The sequence below is a fragment of the Melanerpes formicivorus genome, unplaced genomic scaffold, assembly GCF_026170545.1.
Source record: "Melanerpes formicivorus ecotype bairdi unplaced genomic scaffold, bMelFor1.0.p_v2 SCAF_9, whole genome shotgun sequence".
In the NCBI taxonomy this organism is placed as follows: Eukaryota; Metazoa; Chordata; class Aves; order Piciformes; family Picidae; genus Melanerpes; species Melanerpes formicivorus.
The window spans coordinates 12,961,157-12,975,240 of record NW_027142361.1 but is presented as its reverse complement, the minus strand read 5'-3'; the positions used below and the strand labels follow the sequence as shown (position 1 = coordinate 12,975,240).

Genomic DNA, 14,084 nt, shown 5'->3' with positions numbered 1-14,084 from the left:
ATATACCAATTGGCACAGAAGGATAATTTCAATTCTTCCTCCAGGTGGGTACAAGTTTCATCTGTGAGGAATACACGTCCTCCAAGGAGGTCATTCCAAAACAGGACATTCCAAAACAGGTCATTCCAAAACAGACCACCAAGGCAATCACGTAGAACTATTTGGATAACTCTGCGTGATCAGTTTGGTGAGAACATGAACCGCTGGGATGGCCAACCAACTTCTAATCTTTTCAGGAGACTGAGGGAATTGCAAAGTGGCAGAACCCGAGGTAGTAATACCAGAAGGGTAGCTGTTACTTCCACAGTTCCCCAGAACAACTCTTATGGCTCCAACAGTGGCTCCAGTTATAACATGCAAAGTTATAACCCTGCAAACTATGTGCAATGCACATGTGCGCATGTTCCCCATAACTAGGGGTGCCCTGCCTCCCGCCAGGGGGAGGAGAGGGATAACAGAGATAACAGAATCTATTGGGATGTGTACATCCAGTGGCCTGGCACTTCACAATTTCGGAAGTACAGGGCCTTGGTTGACACAGGAGCTCAGTGCACCATAATACCATCAAATTACCAGGGATCAGAGTCTATAACTATTCTGGGAGTCACTGGTGGATCTCAAGAGTTAAGTAAGGTAGAGGTTAATATAAGTTTAACTGGTAAACAATGGAGGAAACATACAGTTGTGACCGGACCTGATGCACCTTGTATTTTGGGAATTGATTTTCTGAGAGAAGGGCGTTTCAAAGACCCTAGAGGTTACAAATGGGCTTTTGGAGTAGCTTCAATAGAAATTGATGGACAAAAATTGAAGCTGTCTGCCAGACCTGAACTTTCTGATGAATCTGCAGTTGTGGGACAACATAAGATACAGGACATTAAATTGCCGGTTGCTTCTCAGACTGTGCATCACAGACAATACAGAACCAACCGTGACTCTTTGTTGCCCATTCAGAATCTGATTCGTCAGTTGGAAAGTCAGAAAGTCGTCAGCAAAACTCATTCACCTTTCAACAGTCCAGTGTGGCCTGTGCGGAAGCAGAATGGAGACTGGCGTCTGACAGTAGACTACCGAGCCCTAAATGAAGTGACACCACCTATGAGTGCAGCAGTACCAGACATGATGGAGCTACAGTATGAGCTGGAATCCAAAGAGGCCAAATGGTATGCTACCATAGACATTGCTAATGCATTTTTCTCTATTCCCATAGCAGAGGAATGCAGGCCTCAGTTTGCTTTCACCTGGCGAGGAATCCAGTACACTTTCAACAGGCTGCCAATGGGCTGGATCCACAGCTCCAGCATCTGTCATGCAGTGATCCACGATGCTCTGGAGAAAGGCGGTGCTCCAGAACACATCCAGTTCATCGATGATATCATCGTCTGGGGTAAAACTGCTGAGGAAGTCTTCAAGAAAGGTAACAAAATCATTGACATTCTTCTGGATGCAGGTTTTGCCATCAAACGAGACAAAGTGAAAGGACCTACCACAGAGATTCAATTTCTGGGAGTGCGGTGGCAGGATGGACGCCGACACATTCCAGTGGATGTGGTAAATAGAGTCTCTACCATGGCAAGTCCCACAAACAAGCAAGAGACCCTACGTTTCTTGGGGATAGTGGGATTTTGGAGACTGCACATTCCTGGATACAGTCAGATTGTGAAACCTCTGTATGATGTGACTCGAAAGAGAAACCATTTCCACTGGGGACCTGAACAACAAGCAGCCTTTGATCAGATAAAGCAAGAGGTGATTCAAGCAATGGGTCTGGGACCTGTCCGAGATGGTCCAGACATTAAGAATATTTTGTACACGGCTGCAAGTGACAATGGTCCAACCTGGTGCTTGTGGCAAAAAGCTCCAGGTGAGACACGTGGGCGACCTCTTGGTTTCTGGAGTCGAGGTTACAGAGGTTCAGAGGCTAATTATACTCCAACAGAGAAAGAAATTTTAGCTGCCTATGAAGGAGTAAAAGCATCTTCTGAAGTGATTGGAACTGAATCACAACTTCTCTTAGCTCCCAGATTACCAGTTTTGAATTGGATGTTCAAAGGCAAAGGATCCACACCACATCATGCCACAGACTCAACCTGGTCTAAGTGGATGGCTCTGATAACACAGAGAGCTCGAATGGGAAATCTTGAAAGACCTGGTCTAGTGGAGGTGATCTCAAGTTGGCCTGAAGGCATCAACTGTGCTAAACCTCCAGAGGAGAAAGTAACTCGTGCTGAGGAAGCTCCTCCTTACAATGACCTTTCTGATGATGAAAAGAAATACGCTTTGTTCACAGACGGTTCCTGTCGTCTTGTTGGAAACAAGCGAAGGTGGAAGTCTGCAGTGTGGAGTCCAACACGCCGAGTTGCAGAGGCGAGAGATGGAGAAGGAGAATCCAGTCAGTTCGCAGAGGTAAAAGCTGTCCAGCTAGCTCTCGACGTAGCTGAACGTGAGAGATGGCCAAAGCTTTATCTCTACACCGACTCATGGATGGTAGCCAATGCTCTATGGGGTTGGCTAAAGAACTGGAAGAAGAGTGGTTGGCAGAGAAAAGGAAAACCCATTTGGGCATCCAACCTATGGCAGGACATTGCTGATCGAATCGAGAGAATTCCAGTGAAAGTGAGACACATCGATGCTCACATTCCTAAGAGCAAAGCTACTGAGGAACAGCAACACAACCATCAGGCAGATCTAGCTGCAAGAGTTTCTCAAGTAGACATGGACTCTAATCTTGATCTCGACTGGAAACACCGAGGTGAGATATTCTTAGCTCGGTGGGCTCACGATTCGTCAGGACATCAAGGCAGAGATGCGACATACCAATGGGCTCGTGACAGATCCATAGACATTTCCATGGATGCTATCACACAAGTCATCCATGACTGTGACATTTGTGCTGCTATTAAGCAGGCAAAACGACTTAAGCCCTTGTGGTATGGTGACAGATGGTCCAAGTACAAGTATGGTGAAGCTTGGCAGATTGACTACATCACTCTACCACGTTCTCGTTCTGGTAAGCAGTACGTGCTTACTATGGTAGAGGCAAACACTGGATGGTTGGAAACTTATCCAGTTCCACATGCAACTGCACGCAACACCATTCTCGGTCTGGAGAGACAGATCCTGTGGAGACACGGAACTCCAGAGAGGATTGAGTCAGACAACGGAACTCATTTCAAGAACAACCTTGTAAAGAACTGGGCAAAAGAGCACGGTATTGAGTGGATATTCCACATTCCCTACTATGCACCAGCTTCAGGGAAGATTGAACGCTACAATGGTTTGTTGAAGACCACTCTCAAGGCCATGGGAGGTGGATCTTTGAAAAACTGGGAAAAACATTTAGCACAAGCAACCTGGCTGGTAAATAGTAGAGGTTCAGTGAATCGAGCTGGACCTGCACATTCAGATTTGCTACGGAAAGTAGAAGGTGATAGAGTTCCTGTTGTTAGAGAAAAGAACCTGTTAGGTAAAACTGTTTGGGTATTTTCACCCTCAGGAGAGGCTAAACCTGTCCGAGGGGTGGTTTCAGCTGAAGGTCCGGGTCACACTTATTGGGTAATGCAAGAGAATGGTGAAATTCAGTGTATTCCACAAAGAAATTTAACTTTAGCTGAAAGAGGTTAATTTCAAACTGCTGTACAGCTACATCGCGTCCAAAGGAAGAATCAACGAGGAATCTACGGTGCACGAACCCTGAGATCCCTGAGAGCCCTGAGTCAACTAAGAGACCCTGAGAATCCCTGTTTCCCTTTTCTTCGCTTCATCAGTGAAGAAATGAACTGTTTTCCATTTTTCTCATTTTCTGATTTTCTTGGACTTTTGAATCATCTACATCTGAGCATAGCCGGAATGGACTATGAACTTTACTCACGAACTGTAAATATCATTTTGGATTGGATGGACAGTATGAACAGCCAATGAAATTGTTTAGAAGGGGTGGATTGTGGCCGGTTGACGTTGCCCCCTTAAGAAAGGGAATATGGTGGACGGAAGTTGGTAAACGGAAGGAATAGTCTAAACTAATTTCATTGGATGAGTGGGAGGAAGCACTTCTGAGCTGGGACTATACTGGACATTTCCAGCACTTCTCAGTCAGTCTTGCTTCCGCCTCTTCTTCAGGCAACAGCTTTCTGTCCTGGGCTTTCTGCCAAGGCTTCGGCCTTGAGGCCGATAAGATACCAGGCCTGTATATTAACTCCTTTCCAATTAACACAAAACTGCTTTTAACTTCTTTCTTTCGCTCTCTCTCTCTTCTATCCCATTCTGGGGAAAGGGGGGGAGAGAGGGGAGAGCGGAGGTGGGGGACCCCTCTCTGCCGAGGGGGGCACTCTCATTTCTGTGTTACTCTGTTGTATATCTTTGTATATATTGTAGATATTGTAAATTTGTAAATAATTCCCTGCAAACCCTACATCGCTTTGTAAATATAGCTCCACTGCTTTGCTAATTCAGCTTGCGAGTTTTTTTTTTCCTTTCCCTTCAATTTTTTTTTCCCTTTTACTTTACAAAGGGGGAAGGGAGGAGGCTTCTCAGCCTTATCCTTCCAAACCCACCACACTGCCCAACTCTCCTGTCTGTCCAGGTCTTTGTGAATTGCAGCACAGCCTGACAGGGTGTCAGCCACTCCTTCCAGTTTGGCACCATCAGCAAACTGGCTGAGGGTCAACTCTGTCCTTTCATCCAGATCTTTGATGAAGACAATTAAGAAAACTGGACCCAGTTCTGACCTCTGGGTAACACTGTGAGCTACAGGCATCCAACTATACTCAGACCCACTGATCATAACCCTGTGTACATGGATAGATGTTGGGGTTCCAGCAGCACACTCAAAGCCCTTTTCTTGTGCTGCGTTTCAGAGCACTTTGTTCCTGTGGTACAGGATGTGTTCAGTCTGCAGTGGGATGCAGTTGCTTGTTCAGGCGAGCTGACTGCTGCCCCACACCAGTGAGACTTGGGAAGACTGGAGAAATTGGGGGGGGGGGGGGGGCGGGAAAAAGCAGGGAGACCAGGGGAACTTGGGGGAGCAGGAGGTCCAGGAGAGCAGGCACAGATCCTCTCCCCTGCCTTTGCCGTGCAGACAGACGTGTGTTTTGTTTTTCAGTCAGAGGATTGCATTATCGCCTCCAAAAGGTCATTAGCCCATTAGCCCACTCCACTAATGAGCCTTTGATGTATTCCTTGACATGGTTGCTCTTGGAGAAGAGCAGCAGGCAGTGTGGGGCCTCGCGGAGCCGGGAGCCCTGGCTGATGTGCCATGGAGGACAGTAAAATTCAATTTTACTACAAGAATAAGGTTAAGAGGAGTGATTGGTGGGGCTCTGAGTTAATTGCCTCTTTTTTTTTTTTAATATTTTCCTCCAAGAGCATTTGCGGGGAAGGGGTTGAATTATTTTTAGCACAGGCTTCGATCGAGCTGGAATTATTCAGGCAGCAGCAGCAGCGGCAGCAGCAGCAATAGTTTTGTTTGCAGCACTGAGAGCATTTTCCCCCTCCATTTCTGGTAGATCACGTCTTGCAGATGTGGGGGCTGAGGGACATGGTTTAGTGGTGACCTGGCAGTTCTAGGCTAATGGTTGGACTTGATGATCTTAAAGGTCTCTTCCAACCAAAACAATTCCATGATCCTGTGCTTAACAAAAATAATTTTAAATGACTGGTCAAAACAAAAAGCAAAAATTACAACAGACTCAAATTCTGGAGCAATATCTCACAGGGAAATTAAGCCCCTGAGGCTGCAGTCATGGTACTGAATTGCACAAGGGGCTGCAGAGCAGAAATGGGGAGAGCAGCTCCAGTGGTGTCCCAGGAAAATAGGATTGGTCCCACAAGGCTGATGCATCTGTTGTGCACCTCCATGTTTGTGCTTGTAGAGCACATCTGATCCCTGTCTGAAAGCTGCGAGGACAAAACTGAAGGTTCTGACACCAAACCAGCTCAGCAGCATTCCAGTTTTTATTACAGAGTAATTTGAGTAAATGTGTGTATGAGGAAAAATCAGCCAGCACTGAGCATCCTCTGTGCAGTGCTCTTCTGCAGGCCTGTGCCAGAGCAAGCTCCCATTTTCATGGAATCATTGAATCACAGAATAATTTGGGTGGGAAGGGACTTTTAAAGGTCATCTATTCCAGTCCCACTGCAGTCAGCAAGGACATCTTCCATTTGAGCAAGTTGCTCAGAGCCCTGTTAAATCTGACCTGGAATGTTTCCAGAGATGGGCCATCTACCACCTCCCTGGGAAACCTGGGCCAATGTCTCACCACACTCAGCATAAACCATTTCTTCCTTCAAACTAGTCTGAAGCTGCCCTCTTACAGTTTAAAACCATCACCCCTTGTCCTGTCACAACAGGTCCTGCTAAAAAGTCTGTTTCCATCGTTCAGATGGGTCCTTTTTAGTTATGAAAGGCCACAATAAGATCTCCCTTCTCATCTCCAGAATGAACAACACAAATTCTCTCATCCTGTCCTCACAGCAGAGAGGTTCCAGCACTTGCATCATTGTTGTGGCCTTCTCTGGACCAACTCCAGAGGAGTGCTGAGAACTCCAGAGCTGGACGCAGCACTGCAGGTGGGGTCTGACCAGAGCAGAGGGGCAGAATCCCCTCCCCCCACCTGCTGCCCATGCTGTTTGGATGCAGCCCAGGATGTAGTTGGCTTCTGTGCTGTGAGTGCACAGAACCAGCTCCTGTCCAGCTTCTTACCTACCAGCACTCCCAGGTCCTTCTCTGTAGGGCTGCTCTCCATCCCTTTATCCTCCAGCCTGGATTGATACCAGGGGTTGCCTCGACTGCAGGACGTTGCACTTGGCCTTGTTCTACTTCATGTTGAATGTTAAGAGCTTCAAAAACCATGAGAGCAGCCTCAACTCTGATATTTACTGGACCTTGCCTCATTCCTTCCTTTACTTACTTTGCCTTCAGCTGTTGGAGAAAGAAGGTTGCAAGAGTGATTTATGGACCATTCTCAGTGACATGGCCTCATCCAGCCTTGGGAAGCATCCCTGAGCATACCCACTGACAGTCACTACCTCTGGGCTGTCCTGCTTCATGTGCCACAGCTGCAGAGGCACTGCTACACCCACCATGTCCTCCTACGGCTTCCTTTGCCCTGGCCAAGCCCCATTGCTGTGCCCTAGCACCTGTGTGTCACGTGGCGGATGCTTTGACTGGCGTGGCTCCCTGCTGCTCCCTCTGCATCTGCCCCAGGTGGCTCTCTTGGTTTCTCAGTAGATAAAAGTGCTTTCTAGGACAGGTTTTATGCTCTGCAGTCACTGAGTCATACAATCATTTTGGTTGGAATAGACCTTTAACATCGTTGAGTTCAACTGTAAACTCAGCACTGCCAGGTCACCACTAAACCATGTCTTTCAGCACAACATTTACACAACTTTGAAACTCCTTCAGGACTGGGGACTCCACCGTGTGTCTGCCCTGGGCAGCCTGTTGCAGGTCTTGACAACCCTCCTGGGGAAGAAATTGTTCCTTATATCCAACTTAAACCTCCCCAGGCACAACCTGAAGCCATTTCCTTTTGTCCTATTACTTGTTCCTTGGGTGAAGAGACTGACACCCACCTGTCTCCTTTAGGGGAGTTGTAGAGAGGTAGAAAATCTCCCCTGAGCCTCCTTTTCTCCAGGCTCAACAACCCCAGTTCCCTCAGCCACTCCTCACAAGACTTGTGCTCTAGACCTTTCACCAACTTCTGTTGCTCTTTGAACATGTTCTAGTACCTCCATGTCCTTCTTGAAGCAGGGGACCCAAAACTGAACCCAGTATTTGCTGTGCAGCCTCACTAGTGCCAAGTACAGGGGGATGATCTCTGTGCTAGTCCTCCTTGACACACGCAAGCTTATGCAAGCCAGGTTTTCTACCCCCATTCTAGACCTGTTCAAATGTCATCTCCACTCCAAATGTGGCCATCTGAGAGGGACTGCACCCTCAAAGAGATCTCCCAAAAAATCATCCATAATCCATCAGATTATTTCCTCCTGGAGACATAAACTTGGAGGCCCTTGTAACAAGCTTGCACATGTCCTGCACACACAGGTGGAGCTCAGACCATATTTCCCACCTGTAGGTGCTGCATAGGAAGGGTTCATTTCACTGTTGGTCAGGAGTGAGTGCTTAGGAAGTCTATCCCACCCAGGTGTCCCACAAGTCTTTCTAGCTTTTACATTTCCATTTTTCTCCCCCATCATGGTGGAGAATGCATGAGGAGCTGGTAGGAGCTTAATTACTGGCTGGGGCAAACCCTTCAGTGCAGCTCCTGGAGTCCATGGGATACTAATGCAGCTCCTGGAGACTGTGTGATCTCACTTGAGATCTGTGAGCCCCATTAGCCTGGGACCTGTAGCTCTGTGGTCCTGAGCAGCAACCATGTCTCCATCAAGGAGTTTCTGGTGAAGGTTGAGTTTGAAGCCTTCACTGAACCAAAAACTCTCAGATCCTCCTTCTGAGTGCTGTAGGGTGGATCTCATGAGGCAGCTGAGCACAGTGCTGTGACCATGCATGAAGACAGGGGAAGAGGGAAATGTGTCTCTGTCCCATCGAGATAACGTCGTCTGTGTGCGACCTCAGGAGCTGCTCTCACAGTCACAGCGGTTTCCAGGAGCCGCCTCCAGGCGCGGGTGAGGGAGTTCCCAGCTTCTCTGCTCCGGTGGCTCTATGCAAATCAGCACGGCCCATCTGTGTGCCCGGTGGGTAAAGCAGGCTGAAAACCAATACATCAAGTGCTCAGGCACTCACTCTAAGAATGCAGAAGTAGAGAGGATGTCTCAAAGAGGAATGGTGGTGAAAGCAATATTTCCTCCCCCCAGAGCTGAAGTCTCTGTGCATGGAGGCTACGAAGATGCTGAGAGAACTGAAACATCTCTCTGAGGAGGAAAGGCTGAGAGACATGGGGCTGTTTAGCATGGAGAAGAGCAGACTGAGAGGGGATCTTCTCAATGCTTATCAATAGCTAAAGGGCAGGGGGCAAGAGAATGGGGCCAGCTTCTTTTCAGTGGTGCCCAACAACAGGGCAAGGGACAATGGGCACAAACTGGAACCCAGAGGATTCCATCTGAACATGAGGAGAACCTTCTCTGAGGACCAGAGTCCCTGAAGAGGCTGCCCAGAGAGGTTGTGGAGTCTCCTCTGAAGAGATTCCAAACCCACTCAGACATTGCAGTTCTGGGCAACCTGCTGTGAGTGACCATGCTTTAGCAGGAGGGTTGGATGAATGATCCCCAGAGGTCCTTTCCAACCCCACCATGCTGTGCTGCTGTGGACAGTGTCTGGGTTGCTTCTCTCCCAGCTCTCTGCCAGGGTTTAAGGCACAAGCACATCTTCACAAAGCACCACCAGCCAGATGTGATGAGTGGGATGGATTGAGTTTGCTGTGCAGGGTAAGATTGGACCCCTTGCAGCCTTGGCATGTGTTTTGGGGAGGGACGGTGCCCAGTGAGGTTTTACTCCATTCACTGAGCTCTTTTCCAAATAACAAAATCTCTTGGTGGTTTCTCATTCGTAGTTCCTCCCACATCTGCCATCAGCAGATGGTCTCAGGTGGTTAACAGGAACATGTGCTAAGGTCCCAAGGTGCAACCTGGGCGACAAGCTTCACAACATACAATGTTCCCTTAGGCTCCCTCCTGGGAGAAGTGGAGCTCTGACTTGTGGGACTCTGTCTCCATTGTGGTGCTGGCACTGGGTTTCCTCCTGGGTTTCAGTCTTAATTCACACATGGGCTGATTATCCTCTTCTGAGCAGCTTCTGAGGGAGGAGAAAGGATGAGCCAGTTGCTTCAGCCCAAAGCCATGGGATGGGTGAACACTGCCATGTTTGCCATGTTGTGTCTCCTGTAGCAGACTGGGAGCACTGAGCAGTGCTTCTGACACAAATCTGTGCAAATTTGGACACTCCTGCCTGTTTCTGTGTATTTTCAGGCCATTTTGAAAGTTTGGTTTGAGGTTTAATTGAAGGCAAGTGAAACTGCTGGTGATTTTACCTTTGAAAGATGTCCTATCCCTCCTGCCCCATCATGAGAACATGGCACACAGCAGTGTCACCGCTGTGACACAGTGAGGTGCTGGTGGCAATGTCACTGCTGTACAGGCTGCTGGTGGTGTCACCACCGCACAGGGTGCTGGCAATGTCATTGCTGTCCAGGCTGCTGGCTGTGTCACTGCTGCACAGGGTGCTGTCAGTGTCATCACTGTGAGTTGGGCCAGGTGTTACTGCTGTGCTTGTGACGTCCCCGTGGTGGTGATGTCTCTGCTGTTCTGGGTGCTGGTGGTGCCAGTGCTGTGAGGGCTGCTGGCAACGTCACAGCTGCGTGGGTGCGTGAGGTGCTGGTGGTGTGACTGCTGCTCAAGGTGTTGGTGGTATCAGCGCTGTGAGAAGTGCCAGCAGTGTCACCATTGCACAGAGTGCTGGCAGTGTCAGCTCTGTACGGGGAGCTGGTGGTGTCACTGTGCAGCATCACTGCTGCTCTGGCCAGTAACTGGTGCATGTCAAAGGCATGAAGAGGCTCACAAAAAGGTGACAAGACACTGGGTTTTGCTCCAGGAGGCTGGGGGGATTTTAATGCCCCTCGCCTGTAATTATTTTTGAGTGAATTTCCTTTCATCAGCAGCAGCACAGGGACCCTGCTGCCATGCAGACATGGTCACAGCTCATAAAGACTCCTCAGCAAACCAGGCAGAACTGATCATTAATGACCCTGCAGTCAGTTCAGAGGTGGTTGACAGGCACAAGTGGCTGCAGAGAACAACCAGATTATTAACAGTAAAGTAGCACTGGGTACATCCAAAGCCTTCATAAATAATGGGCAGTGCTCCAGGGAAGGTGACATCTTTGCCTTCTGGGGATAGGTGATGGGGAGTGAGCAGTTTCTGGGGAGGAGGAACTTAACCAGGCTGTGCAGACCCTCTGCTATGTAGTGAAGGACAAGGACACTGAGGTGCTGGAGCATGTCCAACAAAGCTGGTGAAGGGTCTAGAGACCAAGTCTTGTGAGGAGCAGCTGAGGGAACTGGGGTTATTTAGCCTGGAGAAAAGGAGGCTCAGGGGACATCTTCTTACTCTCTACAACTCATTGAAAGGAGGTTGGAGACAAGTGGGGATCAGCCTCTTATTACAAGCAACAAGTGACAGGACAGGAGAAAAGGGCCTCAAGTTGTACCTGGGGAGATTTAGGTTGGACATAAGGAACAATTTCTTCCTCAGAAGGATTGTAAAGGACTGGAACAGGCTGTCAAGGGCAGTAGTGGAGTCCCCATACCTGGAGTGGTTTAAAAACGTTGTAGATTAAATGTGGTGCTGAGGGGCATGGTTTAGTGGTGACCTGGCAGTACTGGGTTAGCTGTTGGACTTGATGATCCTAAAGTTCTTTTCCAATCTAAACCATTCTATGATTCTATATAAAATATATAAAAATATATTAAATATATAAAAACACATTTTAAAGGGGGATGGACCTTCAGCAGAGGCTTGGTGGTTCCATGGAGCTCTGGAGGTTTCCTCACTGCTGCCCACTGGAAGAATAAGCAGATACCAAGTGGTAGACCAGTCTTTCAGGAACATGTGGCTGGGAAGGTCATTCTGTGCCTTCCTGGGGTTTTCTGACTTGCTGTTTGACCCAGTGACACAGCAGACGTGGTATGCAGGCTGTGGGTCAGATCCTGTGCTGGAGGCAGCATGGATGTGTGAACCATGGGCAGCTCCACCTTGGGCACTGTGTGATGAGCCACACCGAGTACCACCACAGGTTCCTCCCACAGCTTCTCCCCATCACACATCCTATCATTACCCAAACTGAGAGTGGTTTGATGAAGCATCTGTCCTCATACATTGCTCTTTTCTTTCAGCATTATTTTTAGACACTGACCCAAAAAAACAATTAAGAATTTGGAATCTGTGTCTCATGTCTCATGCAGGTGCAAGCAGCAGGCTCAGCACACTCCTCGCCCACCCACGGAGCCATGCCCATGCCGGTCAGATCCACCTCTGCAGGCTCTACCCCGACTCATGGCCCACAGGACTCACTTGTAGGTGTTGGGGGAGACGTGCAGGAAGCTTTCACACAAGGTGAGTATCACACAGGGCAGAACCACATTTGATGTTAGTCCTGCATCAGCATGTGGAAGAGGGGGGACTCAGACCAGATGAAAGGCATTATTTGAATGAGGGTGGTGAGACACTGGCCCAGGTTGCCCAGAGAGGTGGTAGAAGCCCCATCCCTGGAAGCATTCCAGATCAGATTCAGTGGAGCTCTGAGCAACCTGCTGTAGTTGAAGATGTCCCTGCTGACTGCAGTGGGACTGGACTATATGACTTTTAAAGGTCACTTCCCACCCAAACCGTTCCTTGATGTAACTCACCAATATCAGGACAGTATCCATGAAACCCCTTCCTGGGCTCTAGATCAAAGAGATTGAGGGCACATCTTTACAACTTAATGACATTATTTCTGTCATGAGGATCTCTCTGGGGAAGGAATCTTCCATCCCAGAAAGTAATTGAATAGTAAGGCATCAAAAAGTGATTGTAGTTACAAATCTGGTGGTTGAACTCCACTGTGACTTGCAAGAGGGAAATAAAGAGTTTAATAACCTGAAGGAAAAAAACAAACAGGCCTCTCACCTAGAGTATTGGGGAGGGGGAGGAGAGGAGAGGAGAGGAGAGGAGAGGAGAGGAGAGGAGAGGAGAGGAGAGGAGAGGAGAGGAGAGGAGAGGAGAGGAGAGGAGAGGAGAGGAGAGGAGAGGAGAGGAGAGGAGAGGAGAGGAGAGGAGAGGAGAGGAGAGGAGAGGAGAGGAGAGGAGAGGAGAGGAGAGGAGAGGAGAGGAGAGGAGAGGAGAGGAGAGGAGAGGAGAGGAGAGGAGAGGAGAGGAGAGGAGAGGAGAGGAGAGGAGAGGAGAGGAGAGGAGAGGAGAGGAGAGGAGAGGAGAGGAGAGGAGAGGAGAGGAGAGGAGAGGAGAGGAGAGGAGAGGAGAGGAGAGGAGAGGAGAGGAGAGGAGAGGAGAGGAGAGGGGAAAAGCTATCCCTTTTGGGCCCGAATTCATGGAGTTGTAGAATGGGTTGAGTTGGAAGGGACTTTTCAAGCTCATCTAATCCAACACCCCCTACAGTCAGCAGGAACATCTGCAACTAGAGCAGGTTGCTCAGAGCCCCTTCCAACCTGACCTGGAGTGGTTCCAGAGATGAAGCTACTATCTCAACCTGGGCCAGTGTCTCACCACCCTCAGTGTAAATTCATTGCTGCCAACTGCTCCATAAGCAGAGCTTACAGTTGCTGCTTTATCTGGCAGTTCCAGCTGCATTTCTCTCTCCACCATGTCCCCTGGTTCTTTGGTGACATTGATGTGGTTGGAGCAAGTGGGTAAGCTATCCATTTGTAAATAATGCAGCTCACTGGGCTCTGTAGAAAAACCAGGAGAGCAGTTGACACACGTATTTTTATCCCCCAACTCCTGTAGGTAGTGTGAGTTTATACTTAGCTGCTGTTGCTTTCTATAAAAACCTGAAGTGTTGGAGTCACACATTGCAAAAGAAGTCAAACTGCTCCATGTCAAAACCCTCAGCAGCTCGAGAAGGGCTCCAGAATTTGGAGGCAACAAGATGAGATGAAAACTGGTGCAGGCCACTGCCACTGCCTCAAATCCTGAAGAGGTTTGACTGGCTGGAAGTACCGGAAGGCAGAAAGCAAAGACACAACTGTCAGTGTGATGGCAAGAAACTGGGCAAGCATTTCTTCACCCTCCAGGGACCATTTTCTCACTGCAGTGGAGGTGAAATCAGTTATTCTGCCTACTTCAGCTCTGCTCGTGGTGAAAGAAGCCATTTCTTGTAGGACCTCTGTCCAGACCTCTTCATCTTTAGTACTCCAGAAGCACCCCAGGATGTAGAGCTGTGAAGAAAAACAGCATCAGGATCTGGTCTCTTCTGGTGCTTCTAATAGATTCATATGATCCACAGATCCTGAACATGATGTACCTCGCTGGAGATGGACATCCACTCATGTATAATATTCTTCTTACTGAGGATAAAAGGAAGAAGGACAGAAAATCCATGTGAAGCTCTGTCAGGGACTTCACCTGTTTGTGAG

The 14,084-nt window shown here is 48.6% G+C and overlaps 1 protein-coding gene across 6 annotated transcripts in view; it reads left to right on the top strand.

Moving 5' to 3' along the window:
• Window positions 1-14,084, top strand: part of DTNB (dystrobrevin beta) — a 505,091-nt gene that overhangs the window by 462,899 nt on the left and 28,108 nt on the right. For all 6 annotated transcript variants that reach the window (XM_068143073.1, XM_068143070.1, XM_068143069.1 and 3 more), the window contains one exon: window positions 11,916-12,066. In XM_068143073.1, the coding sequence (XP_067999174.1) occupies window positions 11,916-12,066 (151 nt within the window). The remainder of the gene's footprint in view (window positions 1-11,915; window positions 12,067-14,084) is intronic.